The sequence below is a fragment of the Dipodomys ordii genome, unplaced genomic scaffold (genome assembly GCF_000151885.1).
Source record: "Dipodomys ordii isolate 6190 unplaced genomic scaffold, Dord_2.0 Scaffold36, whole genome shotgun sequence".
In the NCBI taxonomy this organism is placed as follows: Eukaryota; Metazoa; Chordata; class Mammalia; order Rodentia; family Heteromyidae; genus Dipodomys; species Dipodomys ordii.
Genome location: NW_012267252.1, coordinates 16,476,371 through 16,503,042, shown reverse-complemented (window position 1 = coordinate 16,503,042; position 26,672 = coordinate 16,476,371). Strand labels below are relative to the sequence as shown.

The 26,672-nt window shown below is 42.4% G+C and overlaps 1 protein-coding gene across 1 annotated transcript; it reads right to left on the bottom strand.

Moving 5' to 3' along the window:
* Eno4 (enolase family member 4) lies at positions 1–22,158 on the bottom strand. The gene is made up of 14 exons (XM_013017693.1): positions 21,975–22,158; positions 18,536–18,664; positions 17,363–17,553; positions 16,049–16,194; positions 14,168–14,337; positions 13,954–14,085; positions 12,670–12,723; positions 11,065–11,121; positions 10,104–10,271; positions 7,273–7,398; positions 5,517–5,712; positions 3,345–3,412; positions 2,710–2,827; positions 1–873 (listed from the first exon to the last, which is right to left on the bottom strand). The coding sequence occupies exons 1-14, from the start codon at positions 22,137–22,139 to the stop codon at positions 740–742; spliced, it is 1,854 nt and encodes a 617-aa protein (XP_012873147.1). The 5' UTR covers positions 22,140–22,158; the 3' UTR covers positions 1–739.
* Positions 22,159–26,672: the final 4,514 nt, after the last annotated feature.

Sequence of the window (26,672 nt, the reverse complement as noted above, 5' to 3'; positions counted from 1 at the left end):
ATTTCTGGTATTCCAGTTCTATAACCCCAACAGTGACTTACAAAAGAGGTGACTCAGTCAATATTGCACGTTACATCATTTTTAACCTTCCAAATCTTTAAAAAGCGGTTGTGTAACTAACTGATAGCTAATAACCTTAGGAATATTTGCTAGCCCCTGTACTTATTTGTACTTGTCCTTCTAAAAAAGTGTCTGAGGAGATTCACATAGGTAAAAAAGTAAAATACAAGAGTAAAATTTAAGAAGGGGGAGTGGCGAAAGAGGAGTCAAGTGTAGGAAAGGGGGCTGAAGCCATTCAGCTCTTCCCAAAAGGGTACCCACCCCTCTCCTAGTTCTACCCAAGGCTGGCTCTGTGTCAGCACAGAGGTGGAAAAGGAACACAGAAGGTGGACACCCACTGGTCATGGAGAACTTCTTGAAGAATGCAGACATGGTATTTTTAGAGGTGTTCTGATTTGTAATGAACAAGACGTTAAGAGTATGGAATTTGACAACAAAAATGCATCTAAGAAACGTGATCCTGAAAAATGGAGAGTGGAACTAGTGTCTCCATGGAAGTATGACAAAATTTGGGGCATTATATATATACACCAAACAATGAGATTAAAGAAATGAAAATCACATGCGTTAGTGAAGTTTTCACAACAAAGCCAACATGGAGACATACTTCAGACCTATGAGCCTAGCACGCACGCAAGGGATGCCTCTGGCCTGGGGCCCAGCCCCACCTCAAAGATGCTCAGCGTCTAGCTGAGCCCTCTATAACCTCGGTGGGGAAGATGGGCTCCTGGGGAACCAGCTCACTCAGTGCGGCCGTAGCAGGCTTCTCGGCATCCTCGGTAAAGGGGAAGAAAGTGTGTTCTTCACTAGCACCTGTTTAAAACCAACAACAATGAAGGTTACTGTCTGATCTAGTGTTACCAATTCTGATGTTATTTATCACATGATTTGAAGGACAGAACCAGAAACACCCAAAGGAGTCACACTGCCATTCAGATCCACACCTCTTTAAGATGTCCTGTCTTCAGTTAGGCCTTATTTGTGCACCCCTGTTGTCCTGTCTAGTGTATAGGACATCTAATGCCATGTTTAGGGAAGTCTGAGGCACAGTGCCAAAGACTCAGCAGAAAAGGCTAAGAGGAAGACAACAATGTAGAGGAAAGGCTGGTATGGAGAGACAGTCCCAGGCAGACTGATTGTGCCAAGATCTGCTACTCAAAAGTGGGAGTAGAGAGCTTTGTTTTGCCAGTTTAGGGGGCCCCTTAATATTTACTGCCCAGTGCCAGAGAAATTATTACTAAGTCTTTAGTTCCAGAGCTACAAATAGCACCTCGGACTCCCCGATCCCCCTGCCTCTGGTCACAAGTTTGCTTTGGTGCTCTGGGTAGCTGTGTTCCTTGAGGAGTCTGGATGCAGATGGAGAACGCACTGGAGCTTCCTAAGGCCTCCACAAGTTGGTACACTTAAGGACAATCAAATGGTATGTACAACCATAGAGTCTGACCTATTTGACAAAAAAGCCAGTGTGTCATAAGTAAACAGCATAGTCTTAACATTTTTTTGTGTGCCAGTACTAAGACTTGTATGAACCAATTGAGCCACACCTCTGCTTCCTATTGTTTGCTAGTTAATTGGAGATCAGAGTCTCACAGACTTTCCTGCCCAGGGTGACTGAACTATGATCCTCAGATCTCAGTATTTATTTATTTTTGGTCATGGGGCTTGAACTCAGGTATGTCTAAATGGAGATAAGAATCTCACAGACTTGGGGCTGGAAAGGTGGCTCAGTGGTAGAACGCTTGCCTTGCATGCCTGAGGCCCTGGGTTCGATTCCTCAGCACCACATAAGCAAAAAGAAAAAAGCCGTAAGTGGCCCTCTAGCTGAGGGACAGCGCCCAGGCCCAGAGTTCAGGCCCCACTACCAGACCCCCCCCCAAAAAAAATCTCACAGACTTTCTTGCCTGGGCTGGCTTTGAATTGCAATCTCTGCCTCCTGAGCCACCAGTGCCTGGCCCAGACTTCTGATTGCCTTCCCATGTCAAAGAAATGGCTGCCCTGTTAGCTCTTTATTTCCTGTTAAAGATGACCAGTTTAAAATCAAGATTTCTGTCAGTTTCTTTAGATATTTCTCTACATGTTAGCCCTCCTTTGGGTACCAAAATCAGTAATAGAGAAAACAAGAATGTGTAGCTAGAATATTTACCACCAGCCTACACACAAAATGCTGCTATCCACTCAAATTTTACAAACTAAGTGATCAGTTCACTTCTCTTGTGACCTTGGCCTTTTCAGGGTACAACATGAAAATTAGCATGCTGCCCACTAGGCTGAAGTAAAACGAATTGTTTCCAAGAACCATCAGCAAAAACATCTGCTTTCACTTTCAGGGACAGTGCAGAGAACCTTTAAGTGTAATTTGGCCCATAACAAAAGGTAGGCTTAGGGATTCCAATCAATTAATTCTACTGAAAAGAATCACACAGCCCATTCAGCAAGAAGAAGGGCAAGAGTGTTAAACATTCAGGTAAACAGATAATCCATTAAGAAAACAATGTACATTGTGGCAGTGCCACCCTGGCTCTGTCAGCCCTGATTTACGGTCTTCTGATTCTCCTGCCCTCCTGCTGAGGGACTTCTGTTCCCCCCTCCTCCAGTCTTTGTTCCCTTATTCATGGCTAAGTGAAAACAAAGCAAGAAAGCAGTGCATACCCCAGGTCCCATTCTGGACAAGTTCTTCCTCTATATTCAGAAGACGATTGTACTTAGTCACTCGTTCTCCTCGAGAAGGACCCCCCAACTTGACAAACCGGACACCGAGTCCAACAGCCTGAACAAAGAAAACAACTTCTTTTCTATGGGGGAGTGGTGTTTTGCTAAGCCATGAACAATTCTTTATAAAGAGAAAGAGTAATGTCACAATGTGCTGTTGAGGGTTTTCTCTTAAAACTTGGTTTTCTATCTTGATGTAAGTAAAGTGGCCTGCTCACGAAGGGCAGACAGATGGCGTGACTGGCTGTCCATGCGGCACTTTACTGGTCCTGTAAGCACGTTGATTTCACGTAAGAACAGGTTGGCCTTTCACCCTTCTTTTTCGGGGAAAGATTGCTAGTGCATACCCTAGTCATTTAAGTGTACTCGTCATTTTCCCTGGACTTCAATTTTGCTTCTTTTTAAAAGTTCAAAGATTAGCTCTTTGCAAAAGGCAGCTGTCTACGAGGAAGCAAGTCTATTTCATAAAAGGTTACATGACTTTCTTCACCAAAGACTGCATTTCTCTGAAATACCAATTCGCGATAAAAGCAGTGTTTTGGCAATTCTGCAATTGACCAGCATTCAGCACTTACCAAATCGACAAGGCTGTCATCAGACGACTCTCCTTCTGTAGTTCCAAGAATGACGATTTGCTTCTTACCTGGAGAAGTGTTTCATGTCAGTTTTGTGTGGCGTAGAACCATTCTGATAAATATCAGAGCCTTTGGGATCAAAAATAGAAGCTTGCCAGAGTTGGCAATTCTAGCCTAAACACTTACATTCTTATTGCCTGGGTTATCTGTATCGTCTTCTTTCCAATAGCTAGAGGCCATAAATACTAAATACTGTCTTTCATCAAATTTAAGATACGTTGTTAGTAAGATGCAGTATTGTCAGTGAAAAATGGGGAAGTGTTTATCAAATGGACACATTCCTAAGACACAGCTGTACGACATGATTTGGCTTCCTTGCTGTTCAGTGTAGACAACGTGCATCCTTGAGTCAGTGAAATACACTTAAGTTCAAGGACAGCAAATGTAGAGTTGATAGGCTGCCTAAAGGAAGCTGTCTTTCTGAATGTAAGAATAATGTGGGTAGTGAGGGTTTCAAAACCTTATGAAATTTGTCTACAAAGAGCACAACCACAGAGCCCCTCTCCCTAGTGACAGTATATGTGTTTTTAGATGAGCTGTGTGAAGTGGGTGACAGATGCTTGCTGAGTGGTGGGGCCCAAGAGGACAGGCCCTTCCCAGCCAGCCCTGCCTGGACCTGTCATTCAACCTGTAGCTCCTCCCTGGCCCCTGGCTGCCACTCTGCCTTTGTGTCCTGATGAGGATCTGAGACTTCCCTTTCTAGTTCCTAAGTCCCAGTATGCTGTGCACACATGCATTCATGAACTTACTGGAGTCTGCCATCTAGTAGGGGTCACCAGCTATTAAATAATCACATAAATCATTATGCTTTTCCTATAGAGGAAAAGTAAAAGATGCCACAAGGAAGGTTTAAAACGAGTAGGGGAGGGGAGGTCAGAGAAGGCATGTACACATCAGCCATTTAAGCCTATAGCTAAATGATGAGTAGATAGCTAAGTAACAAGTACAGGAAAAAACATTCAAAGCCAGTGGAACAGTATGTTTAGAACGTGAGGTAGTAACGCGTTTGAACTAGAGGAAATGACTGTACTTCAGAGTAAATCCAAAGCTAAAATGCCTGTGGGTCCTACACGAAGCTGCTCTCCTCTGGCCTCTCAGGCTTGTCATCCCCTGGTTCCCAGTGCTTGGATCCCACGTCTGATTCCCAGCTTCCTTGCTAAGGGCCTGCTCACAGATGCCTTCTTGATGATGCTACTCAGCCCTGCCAACCTGCCTGTCAGCTTCCAAGTAGTAGAAAATGAACCTCCCCATCTGCCCCAGGTCTTTGTACTGATGGAAAGCTGTTTGCTTCTGATTGGGTCTTCTCGTTGTCATTTTCCTAACTGATCAAGTTCCACATTCTGAACCTCCCCCCTAGACTTTCCCAAGTCAGTACAAATCAAAAGAGCCCCCTGGTGTCCGAGTAGATTACTAGCTAAGTTTATTTCAATCAAGTACTTGGGTTGAATCTGTGTGTAAGAGCATCCTCATCTCACTTGTCCACATAGAAGCTCCTTGATTCACAGAAATGAAGCGGTGACAGTGAGCACAAAGAGGGATTTTTTAGTACCTGTGCTGCAGGCTTAACACATCTGTCCTTGCTGACCTCCCTGATAGTGCTTGATACCTTGCCTTTGTGAGTATTGAGCTTTTTTTTCCTGATCTGGAACACTGCCCCATGTCAGGAAACATGGCTAAGGCAGCCATGGGGTCCATAGTCTGTGATTCAAAGGTTGGATCCTGTTCTATAGTAAGAGAGGCTGTAATAATCCTTTGGGTTTCTCTGAGGTTTTTTTAGCCTAGGCTAAGTAGCCCAAGCAAAGGAATAAATGTGCTAGTTCCCTTTCAGAGGGAAGCAGGCCTTGTTCAGAGTTAGACAGGTGCTTTCCCATTATGCAGGTGACAGGGAAGTGGCCTTTGTCGTGAAGCTCAGTGAGGGGATGGTGTTAGAACTTGGTAAGATGAATCACCTAGCTGCAGTTTCTTTGCCAGAAAAAGAGAATGTGCTGACAAATGGCTCTTGAGATTGTTCTTTTTGAGATTACTTGCTTTCTATGAGCTTTGATGTACTGCATATTTGGGGGATTTTTGTATAAGCAACTCATCCTGAGTCTTTTGGCTGTGTTTACTCACTGTCGGCAAGATTGGTTATTTCTACCATATCAGACATCGTCGTTTGATTGGTATGTCTCAGGATCAGTCCATGGCATTTGGGGATGCTGGTGATTTGATTCTCTAGAAGTTTTGAAATGCTTTTGGATGCAGCTCCTGCAATTATATAGCACTTGGAACCAACCGCTGTGTAGATGCTCTCCCACTGCTCAACGTCCTGGGTAAATATTGAAAGGTTTACCTTAATGTATTGAACATGATCAACAAATCAAATAGCACAGAATCAGAGTCACACTTGACTTAGTTACGCCTTAACACTTTTTTTTTTTGCCAGTCGTGGGGCCTGAACTCTGGGCCTGAGCACTGTCCCTCAACTCTTCAGCTCAAGGCTAGCGCACCACTTGAGCCACAGCACCACTTCCAGCTTTTTTTTGCTAATGTGGTGCTGAGAAATCAAACCCTCACACATGCAAGGCTAGCACTCTAGCACTGAGCTGCCTTCCCAGCCCCACCTTGACACTCTTTTAACCTGTGCCTGAATTCTCTCTGTACCATACCCATAGGAATTAGCAAGGTTCATGGAAAAGGATCATTAAGTGATTTGAGCTTACAGATACTGTGAATAAAATATTACTGCACTAAATGATGTTCTTCCATGGACTGACCCAGTCTATTCTCATCCCATAATGCTATTGAAGACTGGCTGGTTAGAAGATGTTTCTGTTATCTCTGATAAGCATAAAACTGGAAACACAAAGAGCCTACAAGGGCTTTTTCCCAACACCCTATTTTTATCAGAGAGACCTCTGTAAAAAGTATAATGCCTATTGAATAAGTTACATGTATCTGTAACTGCATACTTCTATATTAGTGCAATATGTATACATGCATATATCTATATTAGTGCATGTTTATATTATGTATGTACATGTACTTATATTTATATATGCATATTATACATATGAAGTCGTTTCAGCTACTGGACCAAATTTCAGCCTTTCCCATTACAGCTGACCATGTGGGTGCATCCTACAATTTCAGCTACAATCCGAGCCTGAGGCCTCATTGTGAAGCCAGTCTGGCTCTGAACTCAGCAAGTATCCTCTGAGAGTGCTAGATGTAGCCTATGCCAGGAAAGGGAAGGTGGGACTGGAAGGCTCTGGGGCTGCAAATGGAATCCAGTGTTCATACTGTCCTCAAATCAACATACTTCTCTCGATGCTTGCTCAGCATGCCCCTTCGGTATATGAATGGTTCTCAAGGTCACAAAATCAAGCATTCCCATCTTGGAGTTTAAGTGGGTTGGGAGGAAATACATATTTTAAATATACATATAATATATATATAGCCTTGTTCCTTTCGTGCATATATAGTAACTAGATTTAGGTTGAAGTCCTGCTTCCATGAGCACATGGAAATGATATGTGATTAACCTATTGAAGCACCAGCTGGCACAGCAGGGGCAGCTTCCCTCAGTCAGGTGGTTTGTAAATACGCAGGTACTCCTGAAGGGCTTACAGAATGGCTTGTTCATTCCATAGACAGGCACACTCCTAGATAATTGTGTTTCTGCTATTCATTTGCTTAGTGAGTGCCTTTTTCATGAATGCCAAAATAAAGCACCTCAGTCCCCAGCCCAAATTACCACATATTCCCAATGACAGAGATCCAAAAGAATGAGATTTTATTCTATGTTAGAGAATGAACAAGTTGAGCCTGCTTACTTTATAGTATATAAAATATAGGTTATAAAATAGAAAAGGTGGGCCCAGCTTACCTCCTTCCTGAAAGGATCAATTAAGGCAATAATGGAGGGGTACTTGTTGATCAGATCCACATACAGGTCAACCATCTCAGTGAAGTTTTTGTGGGTGCCTACCATCACTTCGTACTTCCCCTTACTCTGACATGTGTGAGGAAAACAGCACAATAAAAGGACAAAGAGTAATTTTTTTTTTTTACCATTTCCGTGGTAAGTATGTGATTTCTTTGTTCATTTCACATAAAAGATTGCAAACAGACTCTTTTTAAGCCAGCTTCCCCTGAGAAATCAATGCCTTGCCATCTAAATATCTATAAAATATTAACCTGGAGAAATCAAGTCAGTGTTCCTCTTCCCACAGACCTCAGATGGAGCCTTCTGCACAAAAAGCCAGTAAGTACAGAGTGGGAGGGGAACGTATTTTTATTTAGGTTTATGACCTGGTGCCAGGTCCCCGGCTGCTTAGGTAGGTGGACAATAATATAAATTTATAAAACAACAACAAAATAGCACTGTAAATCTGCCCACTCTAGAACTCACAGTGGACAGATAATTGTCTCCCTTACTGTAAATATTGTAAAACTATGAGAGTAGGGCTCGCCTTTTGAGGACTAACAACCAGTATGAAATGTGTTTATGAGAAGGCATCTTTCAGGTAGTGTGCAACTTCAATAGGAACCATACTTCCAGGAACCATACTGTCCTGAAAGGAGGATTCTAGTGCAAGCCCATTCATTAGAAGTCTGCAGCTCCCATCATTCCATATAATAAAACAGATGTACTTTAGCCTTCAAGCAATTCTTCTCAAGTCTGGATTCAGGGGTGGCACCTAGGATATTTAGGTTTTAGGAGGGAGGTAGACCAGGTAAGAGTGGCTGTTTTCTTTGCTAATGCCTTCCTGCTGTTTCAGCTAACAGAGTAGATTTTAGTGGAGTTCACTAGGTTCCTAAGAAGTCCACAACTGGAAGGATTTTGCAGTCGTTTCACAATGAAAGAACCTTAGCTTTTCTAAGGCAAAGCCAATACATTAAATTGAATATAAGCAATAAATACCCATACTCCTTATCATTAGTAGCAGCATATTCATTGTTCTTGGTATACATTGCTGATGAAAACATGCAGTTAACCAGGTACCAGTAATCCTAGCTACTCAGGCTGAGATCTAAGGATCCAGGTTGAAAGATAGCTCAGGCAAAAAAAGTCCATAAGACTCTTAGCTCCAATTAACCACCAAAAAGCCAGAAGTGGAGCTAAACAAGAGCACAAGGCCAAGAGTTCAAGCCCAAGTACGAACACCAAAACAAAACAAAACATGTTCTGTGAAGAATAGGAAATTAAAAATTCTTGTATGTGTTTGCTTGCTTCCTTTTCCTTCCTTTCTTTTTTCCTTCCTTTCTTTTTTCCTTCCTTCCTTCCTTCTTTCCTTCCTTCCTTCCTTCCTTCCTTCCTTCCTTCCTTCCTTCCTTCCTTTTCTTTCTTTTGTTCTTTTGTTCTTTCTTTCGCCAGTCCTGGAGCTTAAACTCAGGGCCTGGGGACTGTCCTGAGCTTCTTTTGCTCAATATAGCACTCTACCACTTCAGCCACTGTGCCATTTCCAGTTTTTTTCTGTTTATGTGGTACCAAGGAATAGAACCCAGGGCTTCATGCATGCTAGGCAAGCACTCTACTACCAAGCCACATTCCCAACCCCTGTGCTTTGTTTCTTGAGAAAACTAAACTTCTAGCCTAAGATATTATTCAAAATTTCTTTTGTAGATAAGGTTACAATTACAGTTAGAGCAGGATCTTATTTTGCTGTGTCTCTCAAATGTGACATAAAATAACCAAGTCACTCTGTGTACATGTCAATATGATGTGCATTTTATAAAATTAAGACTTGACATTTTTGCATTTTAAAATGGGAAGTGTGTGTGTGTGTGTGTGTGTGTGTGTGTGTGTGTGTGTGTGTGTGTGTAAGACCAAAAAATTCAATATATTTCTTAGCACACAGATTTCCCAAATACATTATTAGTAGCCTGGGGGAGCAAGGGCCTGACAGGTGTCAATGAACCTGTTTTCCAACTCTTGAAAATATTTTTTTCTAAGTAGTGTAATCACTGCATGGTATTTCATCATCAAGATAGGTTCTGTCCTCCCCATCCAGGCTGAGCATAACACTTGGATATATTTAGTTGAATGAAAATGTATTCTTCATAAAGCTTTTAACAACTTGGACATCTTTTTTTTTCTATAAAAAGGGGACTGGCACACGGGGCTTCCGTTCCTTAAACACTTGTTTAAGGCCTGGACCCCTCCCCTTACGGTTTGATCCCTAGGACTACAGAAATAATAACTAATAAATAAATAGAAAGCCAAGCCTAAACTCTAAGTCTCAGCTAGCTTAGAGGGGTTCTATCTAGAAAGGTCTGTCAATCATTATTATGACTGACCCACTTAACATGCCTGACAAATTCAGCATTTACCAACCAAAGGATTATACTCAACAAACATATCATTTCCCAATAGCTTTCATGAGGGCAATATAAATTATGCAATTAAGCAAACTCCTAAGGAATCTATAATTGAAGGGATTTTTTATACTTTTCAGAAACACTTTAAAATTTATGAAGTTTCTGTATGCAGAATGTCTACATGTAATTAGGACACTGGGTGTTACTAAAAACTTATCTGCTTATACTACCTAATTTGGCTTTCTCCACTAATTTCTATCTAGGTCCCTTACAGAATATGAATAACTAAAATTCTGTACCCCTTGAGGATATAGTCAAATAAGGTCTTCCTTTGAGGTCTAATGTTAAAATTATGTATCTCAGCCAGAGGTGACCCACTTTCAAGTGGAAACTTACATAGTCCATGAGCTCGTGTCCAGCGCAGTTGATGGCCAGATGCAGATTCCTGCCCAGTTCTAGTCCCAGGTTCACACAGGCTCCCTGGATTAGAAGCAGGGGTTGTTCTATTGTGTCGTAGTTAATGGTTAAACAGCCAAGGTGGGACATCTTGCCAGTGATCAGTGGCTAAGGATGAAAAAAAAATGATGCGAGTCATCCCAGCCAACTAACATCCTTGGAGCTTCTGTGATGATCATGATTATAACTTGATACAGCTCTCCAAAGATCTAGTTCTTCGGTTCTTGATAAATCCAACTTCTAGACTCCATTCACAGGACTTTGGGCATATGGTTTCCCCTATAATGTGCCTATGTTGCTGCTTTATTTTATCAGCTCTGCCACTCTATAGAGCTAAACTGAGCCATAGCCACCAAGTTGGTGACTGTTGAGTCTGTCCCTGAAGCTGTCCATTGGTCTCTAACTCAGCTAGTCCTCTTCCTCCAAACCTGCTCGCTCTTATGTTTTGTTTTCTTCTAGATGAATGTAATTGTTAAAAATGTAATTTTCCTTCAGGAAAGGTCTGATTTTTTTTAAAAGAAAATGACTGGAGGGGATAACAATGCTCAATAGGAAGTGTACTCATTACCTTACTCATGTAACTGTAACCCTCTGTATAGTATCTTTACAATAAAAAATAAAAAGAAAATGACTTAAGACTAAAAGTATGCATTACTAGGGATGGTTTCTAACGGATTTGGGAGCCCAAAGGATCCCAAGGAAAGGCAGCCATATGCCTCTATTTCAAGGTCTGTTGTGATGTGCCATGAATTGCTACTATATAAATTGAAGCACTATCAATGAGGCTGAAGGTTTAAGGTTGTATGTATGAATGTGTGTGTGTGTGTGTGTGTGTGTGTGTGTGTGTGTGTATGCTTATTAAACTGAAAAGCAGATGTGGCAAACAAACACATGGACTTACTTGACCTCTTTTGCTTGAATCATGCCCTTTCTTTGTCTCTGCTTTTGGAGGTGGCAACTGTGGGACAAAAGATCACGTACATGTCACTCGGATTTCAAACATGTCTGTGAGAGCAAGCAGAGCATCAGGTCCTCTACTTGTACAGAACCTGGCCAGCCACACTGTGGCTCTCTCTCTCTCTCCCTCTCTCTCTCTCTCTCTCCCTCTCTCTCTCTCTCTCACACACACACACACAATCACACTCCATACTCACAAGCACACAAATACCCTCGTATGCATACAGTCACCCTGCACTCATAAATATACACCCTACAATTACATATATGCACTCACAAACACACCTAAATGTCAGCCGACATGTACACAAATAGTGACACCCAATACACTCATAGTCACCCCACACATAAACATACACACACCACACTCATGCATGCATACAAAAGTACATGCACACACATATATGTTATTCCAGTACACAAAGACCTACACACAAACACACACATACTCATAGTCATCCACCTCTACTCACCCCCATACTCATATCAGCTCTGCTCTCATACATGCACACCCTCACATTAATGCACACGCACTCACCTATGTACCAGTTCACATACACACAGATACCCCACACAATCACATCCATGTGCACACACAGATATCCCCACACTCACATGCATACAGACACTGCCACACTGACATGCATGCACATACTTTATAGACACTGACATACATACAGACACCCCATACTCACAGCCTGCACACCCCACACACATGCACATCACATGCACACACGTGCACACCTCCACACACACATAGGGATGATTCCAGACATACTCTTTAAGATCCCAAACTTTCAACTTCAGGAACACATTCCTTTGAGTTCACTCTTAGTTTGTGCCCATTGTCACACACAGGGGCTGTACACCTAACGGTTCATATACACAAAGCATGCACACGCCATGTTTGGAACTCCTGCCTTGATGCAGATCCTCTCTTTGCAGAGGATAAGCCTGACAGAATACTCCCTACCACTGTGGGGTTTGCTTCTATATGCCCAGCATACTGTTTCCAATATTCTCAGGGGACAAGCTGGTGGGTTTAACTTTTAGTCACTGAATCCTTTGTCAATCCTAAAGGATGGTCTTATCACAGAGCCAGTAGCCACAGAAACCAGGATGAGAGTGCTCACTACCCTTAGAAAGCAGATCCACAGACGGTGAGGGATGTATATATACGTACATTCACATGGGAAATCCAAGGCGAATAAAGCCATTTTTCCATAGTGGTAACAAGATTGATCTAATTCCAAAATGAGCTACAAGTTGGGTCCTAGTAGCACTGGGCACTGGTGGCTCACACTTGTAATCCTAGCGACTAAGGAGACTGAGATCTGAGGTTCAAAGCCATCTGGGCAGGAAAGTGTGTAAGACTCTTATTTCCAATTAACCACCAGAAAACCAGAAGTGGTGCTGTGGCTCAATTGGTAGAGCACTTGCCTTGAGCTGAAGAGTTCAGGGACAGTGCCCAAGCCCAGAGTTCAAGCCCCATGACTGACAAAAATAAAAGCGGGGGGTGAGTAGCTAGATGCTATGCACTTTCACATACCGTTTCCATTGCTTTGCTAATTTGTTTCTGAATTTCCAAAAGCATCTCCACGCCCTGTAAGTAGAATAACCATCATCTTCCACAATTGTACCAGTGAACATATACTCCGTATGGTTATTCCTAATGCAGAATATTCACATTCCTATATAATGGCCCTCAGGGAGTAGGTGGTGTGGTCAAATAGCTGACTTAGTTTCCTCAATGTTCCTCCTGGGTCTAATGGTTGGCCCAGGTAACTTCATTTTCTTCATGGTTTCTTGACCAGCCTGGAAGCTTTCTCTAGTACATGTCACTGGTCATCAAGATAGCCTAGATTTGAGTGGCCAAATCAGTATGAATCCTCTATAACTTAAAAATCAGAATGCATGTTCTAATGCGTATAAGATCTACATATGAAGACAGATAAAGAATGACATGCCAAGTGCTCTGGCACTAAATATCACAGCAGATATTAACTAAGGGAAGGATTCAGGAAATAGGATCTAAATATCATCTGACAGATGGTGAGTCAGATAGAAATTCTGGTCTTCTATAATTAAGAAATGTAAGGTAATAATAATTTTATTTATAAAAGAAGTTCTTTATCATAGAGAAAACTTCCAGAGATTAGTTGTTTTTTGTTTTTTTTTACCTTACTTCCACTAACTTAGAAAAATAGCATTCATTACTACCAGAGGTCAGAGGGAAATCCTGTATGTTTTCTGAAAGTAGCTATTATAGAAAATAAATGATTAGTTCTTCCCCACAATTAATTGGTACCATGTAAGTCCATATTGACTCTCGCAGGCCTCTGAAGAGCAATGGAGACAACACTAATAATATACTCCCAAGAAGTGAAGGTAGGCTTAGGATTCATGCAGTCTACAAATACAGACTAAACCAGTGTCTCCTACTTGCCAGGCAATCTGCTAGGCCTGGAGTTCCTACAGAATGGCTGCAGAATGCCAGCTTCTACTTGCTACTGCCAGTGAATAAAGTTCATAAACGAGTAAATAAAGATATCTTGACTGCCCTTCGTAGCAACTTTCCCACACTATCGAAGCCTTCAGAATTGTTCGCTTCTGGCTTCTGAGGCGCCAGTGTGAGCCACTGCTGAAAGGGACCAGACCTCAAAGGAGGTCTTGGCTTTCTTTCATTACCCCTGATTTCCTAATGTTTTCTCATTCTCTATTTAATTTCCTCTCCCTTGCTAGTATAGAGGAGCTATATTTAAAAATCATCAATGATGTAGGTTTTGTTTGTTATTTTCAAAGAAAAATAAGTATGCAAGGTAATGTAAAGTACCTGTTTGGTTGATAATCCAGGATGGGGTATACAAATCACTTCTTTCATTAAATTCAACTTCCCAGGTGATGACTTCCCACAGCTGACCAGCGATCCCATCAGTAAAGGCATAGTTAGTGTTGCTGGCTGTTCCTGAAATTGGGAAAGGAAAATGAGAAATACAGTTCATTTGCCTGGAGACACACCTTGCAGTGGAATCTTCACCATTACTAACCTGATTGTGCTTTAGTAATGCCATGTTCAAATACAGAGGAATATTGTCCAGTGTGGCACTGGTTTTGGCAATAGCTAGTGACACAGCCCCAATGGCCATACTGCCACAGAATATGGCTTCAGGGGGTTCTGCAGGCAGGATAGGTTTCTCATTAAGAGTGTCCTTTCGTCCTGGAGGGGGAAAAACACAGAAAAAGATTCCTTCCTACGATGTCTGACTATAGTAAGACAAGACTGAACTTGTGGACATTGAACTGAGAGATGGAAAGGCCAGGTAAAAGGGAAGATGACTGAGAAGAAGGTATTCTTCAGCTCAACCACCAGGTTTTCTGCTGGTTTCAGTTACTGGTGCTCAAATCATCCTGAGCCGAAATTTTAGACATCAATATTAACTCAACAACTGTATGACATAGATGTTATCCAAGTCACATATAGTAAACTGGGGATTATGGTGATTAAGACATTTGCATGATATGTAAAGTGCATAAAGAAAGGATTTATATCATCTTGCCATTCCATATCCTTTATTCCTGTGTCTTGTCATAGCTATCTTTATACCCAGTTTTTGGTCAGGCATCTTTACATGTATATACTTATCCCCCTCATCAACCCTAAATGACTGCTTTGATGATGTTTATCATCTTTAGACATGCCACAGACCCACCTTTCATCGTAACACGTTCTCAGCCACCCTGTCTGATCAGATTATATTCTGTCATAAATCTAATTTAGTTCTTTTGTCCAGTTCCCACAGCTCAAATCCTCTATGGAGATAAGATGGGTATGCATCAAGCACATATGAAAGGCTTAGCAAATTACCATTCCATTCTATATCTTTCCTTTTAGCAGCCAAAAACAACTGCCAAATGAGCATCTACTTATGGTCTAAAGACTCAGTCTCCAGAGAGGAGACTAGTAGAATTCTTTTGTCTTGTTTGATTCTCTGTCCCTCTCTGGATCTCAGCAGCCAGAATCAATACAAGAAGAGATCTTGTTTTCATATTCCCCTCCTGATTTGGTGCTTTCTTATAAAATGGGATGCACATTTATTGGGTGTTCGTGTATGCCTAGCATCATGCTAGCCACTGTAATGATAACAAATTGAATGAGGAGATGCTTTAGTTTGACAGACAGAAAAATAATTACTAGGAGCAACTCTGAGGTAAACATACCATACATACCTAGCGATCTTTTGGAAGGCATGGGCAAAGGACAAGTTAAAGTGATAACCTCAATTATTTTCTTTAAAATAGTAAAGATTTCTCAGGCAAACATTAATTTGCATTTGACCTAGGAAGGGCCAGATGTCCATGAAAAAGAGTAAAAAGGAGTAAAATCCTTTACTAATCTCTAAAAAAATGGCATTTTGTTGTTGTTGTTTTGCTAGTACTGGGGTTTGATCCCAAAGCCTCACACTAGCTTGCTCTGCTGGTGCTCAGGCATTTGAGCCATGCCTCCAGCCAAACTTTTTGCTAGTTATATTTGTGGAGTCTCACAAATATTTTTGTCTAGACTGGCTTTAGATGGAGTCTCATAAATATTTTTACCTAGACTGGCTTCAGACCTTAATCTTTTAGATCTCAGCCTCCTGAACAGCTAGTATTACAGGTGTGAGCCACCAATGCCAGGCTTGGAATACATTTTTGATTACCTAATGGAAATTTCCAGCGGGGGAAGGGTGAAGGGTCTATTTAATAAATGCTCACCTCTGAGTAATCATTTTGTTTTACAAGTAAAAATGGAGGTGGGGAAAACCCTGCCCACCCAGCTTCAAGCAAAGACCTAGCGTGAATGTTGGATGGCACCCAGCTGGGAACCAGCCAGTCCAAGCTTTAGTCTGCCTTCTTCCTCACATGGATCCACAGGCTGGTAAGCTACTGACCTGACTTGGGCCCTTTCTTTTTGGGAGGAGGTGGAGGGGGTGGGGGTGGTGTTACAGGTGGAGGAACAGGTGCTGTAGACTCTTCCATGGTTTTCTCCAACTCTTTCTGCTCCTTATCTTCTTGTACTTTATTTGCAAAGAATGTCCTTAATAGAAAGAAAATATGGCTTTATAATGGGATATTTACAAATATCTCTCTGTTTTAGAGCTGATCCCCAAATGTTTTCATGATATGCTTTTTAGCTACATAAAAACAAACTCTCCAAGGTCAAACTTAATATGATATTATTAAAACTATGTTCAAGGACTGAAGCTCGTTTTGGCTTGGCAGCAAATATTTAAGGATTTTAAAAAATGATTTGAGTTCTTTCTGTGCTTTTAGAATAAATTCGAAGACATAATTTGATTAAATACTGGGATTTTCTTTTGTACGATATTCAAAAGACAGATCTATCAAAAATGAGAATACATGGTTAAATACAGCATTTTGTGGAAAATGTCTTTTTGTCTTCATGTTGGGAGAATCATAAGGTAAGTATTTTTTTTGTATATATATACAATGCCATTCCTGGATCTTTTACTTCGGGGTGCTATCCCTGAGGTTTTTTGCTCAAGGCTAGTGCTCTACCACTTGTGCCAAAGCTCCATTTCCAGGTTTGTTTGGGTTTATTTTTACTGGTAATTGGAGATAATTGTCTCACAGATTCCTGTCCAGGCTGGCTTTGAACCATGATCTTCAGACTTCAGCCTCCTGAGAGGCTGCGATTGCAGGCATAATCCCCCCCCCCAACTTAAGGTAAATAGGTTTTTTTTGTTGTTGTTGTCTGTTTTTTTAGTTTTGAGAAATCTTATTTAGGCACAATGACATAAAATTCCAGGCAAAATTTTTTCAAAAGAATTTTTTTTTAATTTTAGAATCAAACCCCACTAATCCAAAGCATAGAAGACTTGAATGTGACTTGAAGGTAAGACACACTTGACTCCACAGAAGGTCATGAAGAGCTCAAAGGTGGCATAAGAGCAAGTGAGGACATCTGGTTTTGTACTTTGATGCCTTTCCAGACAAACTTTTTTTGCTGAATGGTAGGGAAGCTTCATGTATGACAAAGATCAGAAGGTGCTATGTGACCTCATGCAGAGTTTAGTGGCAAGATTTGGGAGGAGAAAATGGCACTTGGTGTAAAAACTGCTGCTTTGTCACATACTTCCCAAATGGACTTCCCATCTCTATAGATTGTACAGAGACATCGAACTGATAGGTGAAGGGAAAGACAACAGACAACTGATGCCTCTCTTTCAAAGTCGAAGCTGTACCTGAGTACTTGGTCCACCTCAGCCTGTCTAGTGGCTATCCGGCCCTGCAGCTCCTCCGTGATGGCCTCGTTGATCCACTGCACTGCTGTGTTCACTGCCATGTCCCTCTCTGCCTCTTCTGCTTCTACCAGCTCTGATGAAGCGTTCTCCAGAACTTCAAAGTCAGTGGAGATCTCCACAGAACAGATGTGCTGAAAACAAGACAGATGTGCCCCACATCTTCCTTAAGTCTCACAGAACAGGAAATGGAATTGACATGTGGGGGGGGACCAAGAATATATCACTTTTTTGATAGTTTTTAAAAAAATATTTTAAGTAGTTGTTCAAAGGAGTTATTTAATAAAGGAGTTTATAACTATAATATCGCTTGATCAATGTCACCCCTTTCAACATTTTCATCCATCCCTCCCCCTTTTACTCTTCTTAATTTTGTAGGATATATATATATATATATATATATATATATATTTGATTATATATATATGATTCTTGACTGCTTTCTCCCCTTGAGATATTTTCATAGCTATTCTAACACTGTGAAATCCTACTTCTGGAAACCTTTACCATTATTACCTTGATAAAGTACTCACATTAAAGCCCAACACTGAATTTCATTTCTCTCACTACCTCTTGGATAAATAGTGACAAGGTTATGGACAGATTTAACCGTGATTATTCTCTACTCAGCTGCTGTGGCAAAATGATTTCTAACATTTATATCACAGTTAAGGTGAAATGTTAAAATTCCTTAAATGAGTTATTTTATTCAAACCAACCTAAATCTATGTGAACATATAACACTATAAAACTGTAAACCCATGTGAATTTATAGGATTCATCACATTGTATAGTCAGAGTCTTAAAACTATTTTTGCCTAATTTTCCTTCTCTTGGATCTTGGATCCTCTTCAGATTAGTATGTAATGTCTGTATCAAAATTATACTGATAATAAAAATATAAAATTCATAGTTGATTGTATGATTCATGCTCATGTGACTATGAATAATCAGTATGTTTATATATGTGTGTGTTTATTCATTTATATATATATATATACACACACATACATTTTTTCACAAACACTGACCTTCAAAACATAAATTTCTAGTTTAGACCAGAGTTGTTAGTAAATGCAGGGCAGGAAGTAGAGGAAGACTTAAACTGCCTCGTACCTTAGAAAAATTTTGAATGGTGCAGAATATTTCCACTTGCAGTGTGGGAAGCCCCAGTCCATCCAGGATGCTTTTTCCCACAACTCTGCATATAGTGGGAGGCTTTGCAAGCTTGGAAAAGTAGTTTGCCTTCAACACACACATAAGGAAACAAAAATCAGAACATCGCTTTGAGTTCATCTTCAAAAGACGGTTCACATTTCCTGTAGTTTACTGGGCCTCTCCATGAGTATCCTTCCTAGTTTGGTGCTATCAGAGTATCCCTGTGACTGCAAAGCCCTACTGGGCTTTTGCTGGCTGTGTCTCTGGCATATTGGAGCAATGTGTTGTCTTTGAACTCTTAGCAGAAACTCAATTCTTAATCTATGGCCCTGTGTCACTCTTTAGCAAAACTTTCTAGAGTAACTCGGCCTCCTAATGGATCCCAAGAGAAAGAGTCTATGGTAAGGACGTTAGCCTCTGGAACTCTGCTGTGTATTCAAGTGTAAGAATCCAAAAAGGGAATCGTTTTTATTCTCCCAGCAAGTCATATGGGCTTTTAGCCATATGCCTTTAGTGACTGAATCTCACTTACAGACTTCTGTAGTCAAATAGGCTTGTTGAAATCTTAGTAATAGTTTCTTGAGGTGGGAAGCCCACTCCAAGAGCAGAAGGGAAATGGTTAGAGGTGGCGTTCTCTGCAGAGGAGCATAAACCAGAGATGATGGGAGGAGAAAAAGTTAAGGAACAATCTCCTCGGCCTCTTTGTCACCATGCGGTAGACCAGGTTTCTGGTCCAGTTAAGATCCAGTGACTTTAGCCAAGACAATGTGTTTGTCTAACACCCAGAGCAATGAGCCAGCTCAGGAGTGGCTCCAGCAGAATGAAATCAAAGCCAATTTTCAGGCTATCATTCAATTTAAAGATGGATGGGTTGTGGTGACAGAAAATTGGAAAAGGAAAAAAATGGTATTTATATTACAGTATGTGTTTGCAACGGGCTCAGTTCAACAAAGCACCAGCAATGTGCCACATACTATTAAGACGAGACGGGACTAACATTTTTCAAGTGTGTTCACTGAATCACATACTACCATATTTGCCATATATAGGAGTCTTATGTAAACCAATGTATGTCAGTGTCCTTGCACATTCGGTATGCCTATCATCACATTCTCAATGCAGTTGAGGTAGATGGTGTTAAACTGAGTTGTAGAGAAAGAAATGGTCCTAGATCATATCACCAGTGTTTGAATGATCTACTGCTTGTAACAGTATACTCTAGAACTCAGAATCATGAAGAAACTATTTATTTGCTTGTGGTTTGGCAATGTGAATGGAACTGAACTGGAACATTCTTTTCCTAGTTGTGTCTGGGGATTCCTATGCAGATGTATCACCTAAAGGAAGGCTTGATGGGGCCAGAATATCCAGTGGTGTCAATCACAGGTCCAATGCCTGGCCAGACATGTCTTTCTCACTGGATATGCTAGCTGCTGGACATCTGCCATGGCCTGTTTTTTCATTGGTTCTCTTTTCAGCAAGGTATTTGGGCTTTCTCTAGCATGAAGCCTAGCTTCCATATGCTAACACTTATCACGCTCTTTTGGATTATATCTTTGCGATCAAGGCAGGTCCAGAGTCCATGTGGGAAGGACTTTCATAAAAGCTTTCACTGTAATGTTATATCCAGTGGGGACTGGTCAATGTAACACTTTTCTTAGTCCAAACTCCTTTCAGCCATGACTTTTATGATGAAAGAGCACAGTCTTATTGTTGCCTCTAAGGGTTGCTTTCTATCTCTGCATTTATCTGATGTTTGAGAAATACAGAAGAAATACCAAATTGACGCCTAGTGGAGGTAGATACTGCAGATAGAGGGAATGAGATGAACAAACAGAAGGGAATGGGCAACTCCAGGCTTCCGAGGGCAGTAGGTAGTCTAACATAGAGGAGTGGAAGGGAAGTGGTGGAAGTAGGACCCAAGCACTTTGCCACATAAATGAAGGTGTGTGATTGTATTCTGCCAGGGGAAGACACTGGTTTCTAAGGAAGAGAGTTATCCTCAGGCTCGGGTTATTGTGGACATTGCTCAGGCAGCACTGCAGGATGGATGGCATAGACGAGGGAGAAACAAGGTGAAACAGGGATAAACTGGAACAGTGACTGGGCAAATGAAAAGGAGGTTGCCCCTTTTTGTCAGTGCAATTTTGGAACATACCTCAAAAGCTCTCCTCACTATTCCCACCTGCAAGGATCTTCTCCATCCCTGAAGTCCTTGGATAGGTATACAGTGACACAGTGACTACTCTGGCCATTTAACACACAATGATCACACATCAGTGAAGTTTTGTCCCTAACCATGGTACACGCTCCACAGTACAGAGATGCACAAACCAGTGAGTGTTCCAGCTGCCTAACTGACTAGGAAATGCATTATGCTACCTATGGAACAAAATTCCAAATTTATCATCTTAGCTTGTATACTAAGGACCTGTGAGACAGGGCTGTCTTTGTAAACCCAGGAGTAAGTGGCTTCGGTATTTCCAAGAGTCAGTGGGCTCAATTCAAGTATTCACTCATTCATGCTATAAATCGTTGTTGAGGCACACTTTCCACCACATACTCAGCTAGGTACTAGAGATACAAACCTGGCTTTTTGATCTATCATTCACTGTGTCCCTTGAGGAAAATCATTTAAATATCTGAGCTGCAGATTCTTTATTTGGAAAAGGGGACTCATATTTTACTTTGAAATGGTCCCAAGGTCAGAGATAACAAGTCACAAGGGGCTTAACAGTACCCCATGATCTCCCTTAAAATGCCCCCAAATTTAATGCACAGGCTTCCTGTCTCAGCAGTTCACCAGCTGGCTGATGGAGGATGACTCAAAGGACTTAGGAAACACAAAAACAGAAAACCCTAGGACTACCCAAGGACACTTAGTCTAGGGCCACGTGGGCAAGGCTTCTGGAGTGAATTCTGGAGTTAAAGGAGCTGGCCAGGTGGGGTGGATCACCCAGACCAGAGGACGTCCCAACTAGAGCTCGGAGGGAAACTTGGAAGCAATGGAAGTCAGCTGGTTGAGGCCCTAGAGGTGGGCTGGGGCTAAACAGTAGCAGACGCCAGAGCAAGCACCCATCCCGCAGAGGGAAGCGGGCCGCAGACAGGTAAGCTGAGCTGGGCGTCAGATCTGGGTTGCAGAGGCCCACAGGGAAGAGGTAGAGGTTCCTTGGGTAGCGAGGAAGGCTGCCATGCTCTGCGCTGTCGTCCTGGCGGCACACTTTCCGCGGGCGGCCGGCTTCCCACCTCTTTCCGGAAGGAGGACGCATCAAGGCCCCGCGCGGCGCGCGTGCGCGAGTCTGAGGCGCAGGCGCAGTGAACTGTCGCAGCCCCCAGCGGGGGGGGGGGGGGGGAGAAAGAGCGGGAGGGCGGAGGGCGTTCGTCCCTGGGTCCCTACCAGGTGCCCGTAGACGTCGGCAGGCTGGAGGTAGAAGGTGGAGTTGAGCAGCTCTTCCAGCCTGCGCGGAACGTCGTTCTCCCGGTAGTACTCGATCGCCTGCTGCTTCAGCTTCTGCAGCTCCCTAGTGATCCCACAGCTGCGGCCGCCGCCTTCTTCCCCCATGGTAGGAGATTTCAGTCTACCGCCGACTTTAGTTTGCGGACCCGCGAGCGTCCTCCCGTCACTAGGCAACACAACGAGATCCCACTCCCAGATCTCGCGAGGCTTTCAGCCCCTAGGTCGCCAGGACTTCTCTTTCCCGGGGGCAGAACCCGTCTCGGGCGCACTCCTCCCTCCCCTTTCCCGAGGGCTCGGCTCCCGCACTCCGGACTCTCGAGCTCTCCCAGCCGGGATTTTCACCTCTGACCCCTCCTCTCCCCAGGACCCCCTCCCCCTGATGGAGACCCGATCTCACGAAGCGCGTTTTGCGGGATCGGGGATGCGCGAGCCCCGGTGGCGCGCGCGCTCCGGGCGACCTTCCCCGGAGCGGCCCCGGAGGTGTGCGGTTAGGGCAGTGACCTGCGCGCGGGCCCGCCGGGCCGGGGATGCCGCAAAGACCCCCGGGGTCTGATCCAGAGAGGTTCCAGAAATCCATTCGTCCGGCGGATGATGCGCCGAGACACGCAGAGAACTGGCCGGACGCACTGTGGTGTCCAGGGGAGAAACACACGCACCCTTCCCTGGGAGATCAATTAGGAGCGATGAAATCAATGCCAGAACCAGCCAGTGTGGGACAAATAAACTGAGGGGCGGGGGAGAGGAGTCCTAAGGGATGGCTATGGTTGGACAGGTCTGGGAGCCCGGAGGAAGAAGGCAGGAATTGGGGAGGTGAGCGGTGGTGGAGGAAAGCCCTAGGTGATGTCCGACCCCCTCGCCAGAAGGCTGCATGGCTTCATTGCACCTGCCAGGTGTCCTGTGCAGCTGCACAACTTCTTAGTGCGTGCCTTGTGCCCTGGATACTTGCACTGCCACGGGTGTGGGCCGATGTGGCCAACGTGCTCTTGTTTTGCCCTTGCCTGTTTAGGTACGCGACATAAGTAGATCACTTAAAAGCTCGGTGCCATTCTTGCTCATCTGGAAGACATAATCTGACCCACTCCGCCTGCTTCGCCAGTCGCTTAGAATAAAGAAAGCTAGTAAGAAAGCACTTAGAAACAAAATGTTTTCTGCATATGTACCATGTGGCTATAGATGAATAAAGATAAATGGTTCTGTACGTCCTCCCTCTAAATGCCCTCTGTTTCCTCCGACTCTCTTACGAAACATCTCTCTTGCTAGGCTGTGAGTCATCCTCACCAACCTGCCTTCTCCTCCTTGCTGGATGGAAATCCCTGGATGGTTGGAGCTGAGAATGAGTCATCTTCCTGTCCACTGCAGAGCCTGGCGCTCTGCTGATTGGGTATTCAGAGAACTTTATTTTTGTTGTTGTTGTTTTACAAAACCATTCTAATGTCCATATTTCCACACAATATTTGTACCTTGCCTCGTTTACTTGCATAGAAGGCATCCATGTTCCCAGATCCCGGAACGTTCTGTCTGACTCCCGTGTCTTCAAAGAGGCTGTGTTCCACTCCAGCCCTGGTTTCAGTCAGTCTGTCCATTCTTCTCAACTCTAGGCTGCCCACTTGTAGCCTAGACCACAAAGCCTATCCTTCAGGGCTGCCTTGACCCATTTGTCTTTTGTTTGTAATGGAGATTGAACTCAGGGCCTAGGGCTTGCTAGCCACTGAATTGCCCCCTGTAACTCTTGTGGGTCTCTGTCTTGTTTATCCCTGCATCCACAGCATCAAAGTACTGCCTAATAGAATAGATGCTCAGTAAATACTTATTGGGTGAATGAATGGGTTGGACACATAAATGGTCAGAAGTGATGAATTCACAACCTATTTTAGAGTTGGGTTAATAATGAGTATGCCATTCTGTCTGGAGTGAGGGTTTGTTTTGAGGAATAATGAGAAATTATGATGAAAAAAATAGCTGAGGTGAGGGGGGAAGAAAAAAATAGCTGAGGTGAGAGTGCGAATGGACTGGAATCTCATTCTGTAAGTGTGGGAAACCACCACAAATGATTCAGTAGCAGCTGGTAGGATCGATGTATTTGGCTGTACAGACAGCAGGAGAACTAGGCAGAAATGCTGTAAGTATAAAGGCCTAAATCACAATAGGAACGATGAGAAGAGATGGATGAGAGAGAAGGAAGAATAGAAAGACATTGGGTCACTGGGGAACCGCAGTAGACCATTCAGGGTAATGTAGGCTTCTGCTACGATTTTTAAGATAGATGAGTTGTCTGCCCTTGGTGGGATGTAGTGCATTGGGCTGTGGACAAGTGGGGCTTGAGGAGCATTGGCATCTGGGATGACTATAGGGAGGACCACAAGTGGAGATAGATGTCCTCATGGACTTAGAAGCTGAGGTAAGAACAGATGTATGTGCTGGTGGAAAATGGGAGGGGAGGTCCATTTGGAGGATCAAGGTACTGGGAAAGGAGTGGATTTAGGTCATAGGATAGTAAGGAGTTATAACAAGAGACAAACAAGATAGATTCAGAGAAGAAAAACTTCTAAATCCAAAGTGGAAGACAGACTTCAGCAATGTCACATTGGAACGCATGTGTGTGCATGCATGCCCATGCACGTGTGTGCATATGCACACAGCAGAACCTCATGAACATATGTCAATCTTATCATCCGATGGAGCTTTTCTTTTCCTCTTTTTATATATTGTTAATATCCTATTTTCCTCATATGAATCAATTACTTTCAAAAAGTAATTTTCAAAAGTAAATTTCAAAACTACAATATGTATTTGGGGAAAGGATATGAAGCCAGAGATTACAGGAGAATTGATTACTGGGAAGAAACTATTAAGGATTTAGTTGTTATAGGTTCATTTCATCTCAGATAAAAATGAAATGTTGTGAAGGCATAGAAACAGAACTATCATACTGTTACACTTCTGTTATTCAATCAACAAATATTCCTTGAATTTTTGCCATATTCCAGGCACTGTTCTCGGTACTAGAGAACAAGGAGCAAATAAAATCCATACCATTTCCTCTCTTAACAACACTTAAATGTTAATGATACTCCAGTAGCACTTAAATGAATCAGCAAACAATAAATTGAAATAACAGACATAAAGCCTTTTTGAAAAGTTGCTAGGCAAATTTATTAACAGCCTGCTAGTGTTGATAGAGCCAATAAACAAAATGGTAATTTATGAGTATTTGTATTTATTTTCTACAGATAATTAGGAGCCCTGGGGTTTTAGCTGTATAATACACTCATGTATATGCAGATGGCATACAGATTTCACATATTCTTTAAGCACCTTGGTGACTGCTTTATTCATCTCATATTGAGACTCAGTGTCCCAGGACACTATCAGAGCATCAGTGCATGAAAGAAGTTGGTATGGACCTAATCCTAAAAATACCAGCCTGGGGAGTTGGGAATGGGAGGGAAGGAAAAGCTAAGACTCTGGAGATGTACAGAATTTTAACATATACCCTTAGAGAGGGTAGAACTTTGCTCTCCCTTTACAAAGAGGAAGTAAGTGGTTGGAGGCGTAACTCAGTTCGTAGAGTGCTAGCCAATGAGCAAAAGCAAGTACCAAGGTCCTAGTCTCAGACTAGGGGGATGTTTGGGGGTGGGGAGATATATGAATGAGCCTGTATGGTGTGAGGTAAGGACAATCTGGGAATGATAAAACATCCACTGGAATCACAGATGACCCTAAGAGCTTCTTAAGAAAGAGGTCTGGGTTGGTCCGTTTCCTAACTTTTTTGAGCACGAAGACTGTACCTTACCATATAATAATAGTTACAATATGCCAATGATAAACTCAGTAGTACTGTTAGAAGTCTTTATATTTCATTCATGAAAAAATAGATAGCTATAGATATATGCAAAATAATATATATGCAGATAAGCTCTTATTCAGTCTTGGGTAGAGGGTGGGGTGGGGGCAGGGGAGTGTTTGGGATGCATTTGGTCCCTTGTAGAGTCCATGAGCTTTCTGATGACCTTTGGTTGAGAGCCACTAAGGTCTTTCCATCTTAGATCTCTTTTACTTTGTGTTTGAGTTAACACAAAGTGGTGCATAAATCTATTTCAACCTGCTGAATGGAAGAGCCTTCACACAGGAAATTAACCATCCTTTGTTTACATTTCAAACCAATCCTAAGCTATATCAGACATTTCCCCAATGCGCAAATATAAAGAAAAATAGATTTGTTCATTTTTCCTTCATCCTATCCAATACTTCTATTTAAATTGGAACTTGTTTGCCATGACTTGAATGTTCCAAAGTGATTATTTAGATGCTATTTTGGGGTTGCTAGCAAGTGCTTGCTAATTCTCCCTCCCTGCATTGACATCTGTGTAGAATATCATTTTCATAGGGAACTAATGAACATGATTGCAGGTGCCTTTAATCATAGAATCATCGTGAGGGAATAGATGGGGAAGGATGCCTTTTCCTCATCTAGAAAGTAATGGTAATAATGCTCACCTTCTTATCCCAGTTGTCATGAGTGAGAAATAGGATTGTCAAACTAATTGCAAATATAAATAGCTGCAAATTAAATGCTAAATAACAAAAGTAGGAATGATTTGGCTAATAAAAAGCTTTTAAAGTGTGGTTTTGTTTTAC

What these genes read in the sequence shown, in the direction of transcription:
- Eno4 (XM_013017693.1), bottom strand. Translation starts at nt 22,139, where the DNA reads ATGGGGGAAGAAGGCGGCGGCCGCAGCTGTGGGATCACTAGGGAGCTG. An exon ending in CCGACGTCTACGGGCACCTG is followed by an intron (nt 18,665 to 21,974) that starts GTAGGGACCCAG and finishes TGTGTGTTGAAG; the next exon opens with GCAAACTACTTTTCCAAGCT. An exon ending in ATGACAGCCTTGTCGATTTG is followed by an intron (nt 2,828 to 3,344) that starts GTAAGTGCTGAA and finishes TTCTTTGTTCAG; the next exon opens with GCTGTTGGACTCGGTGTCCG.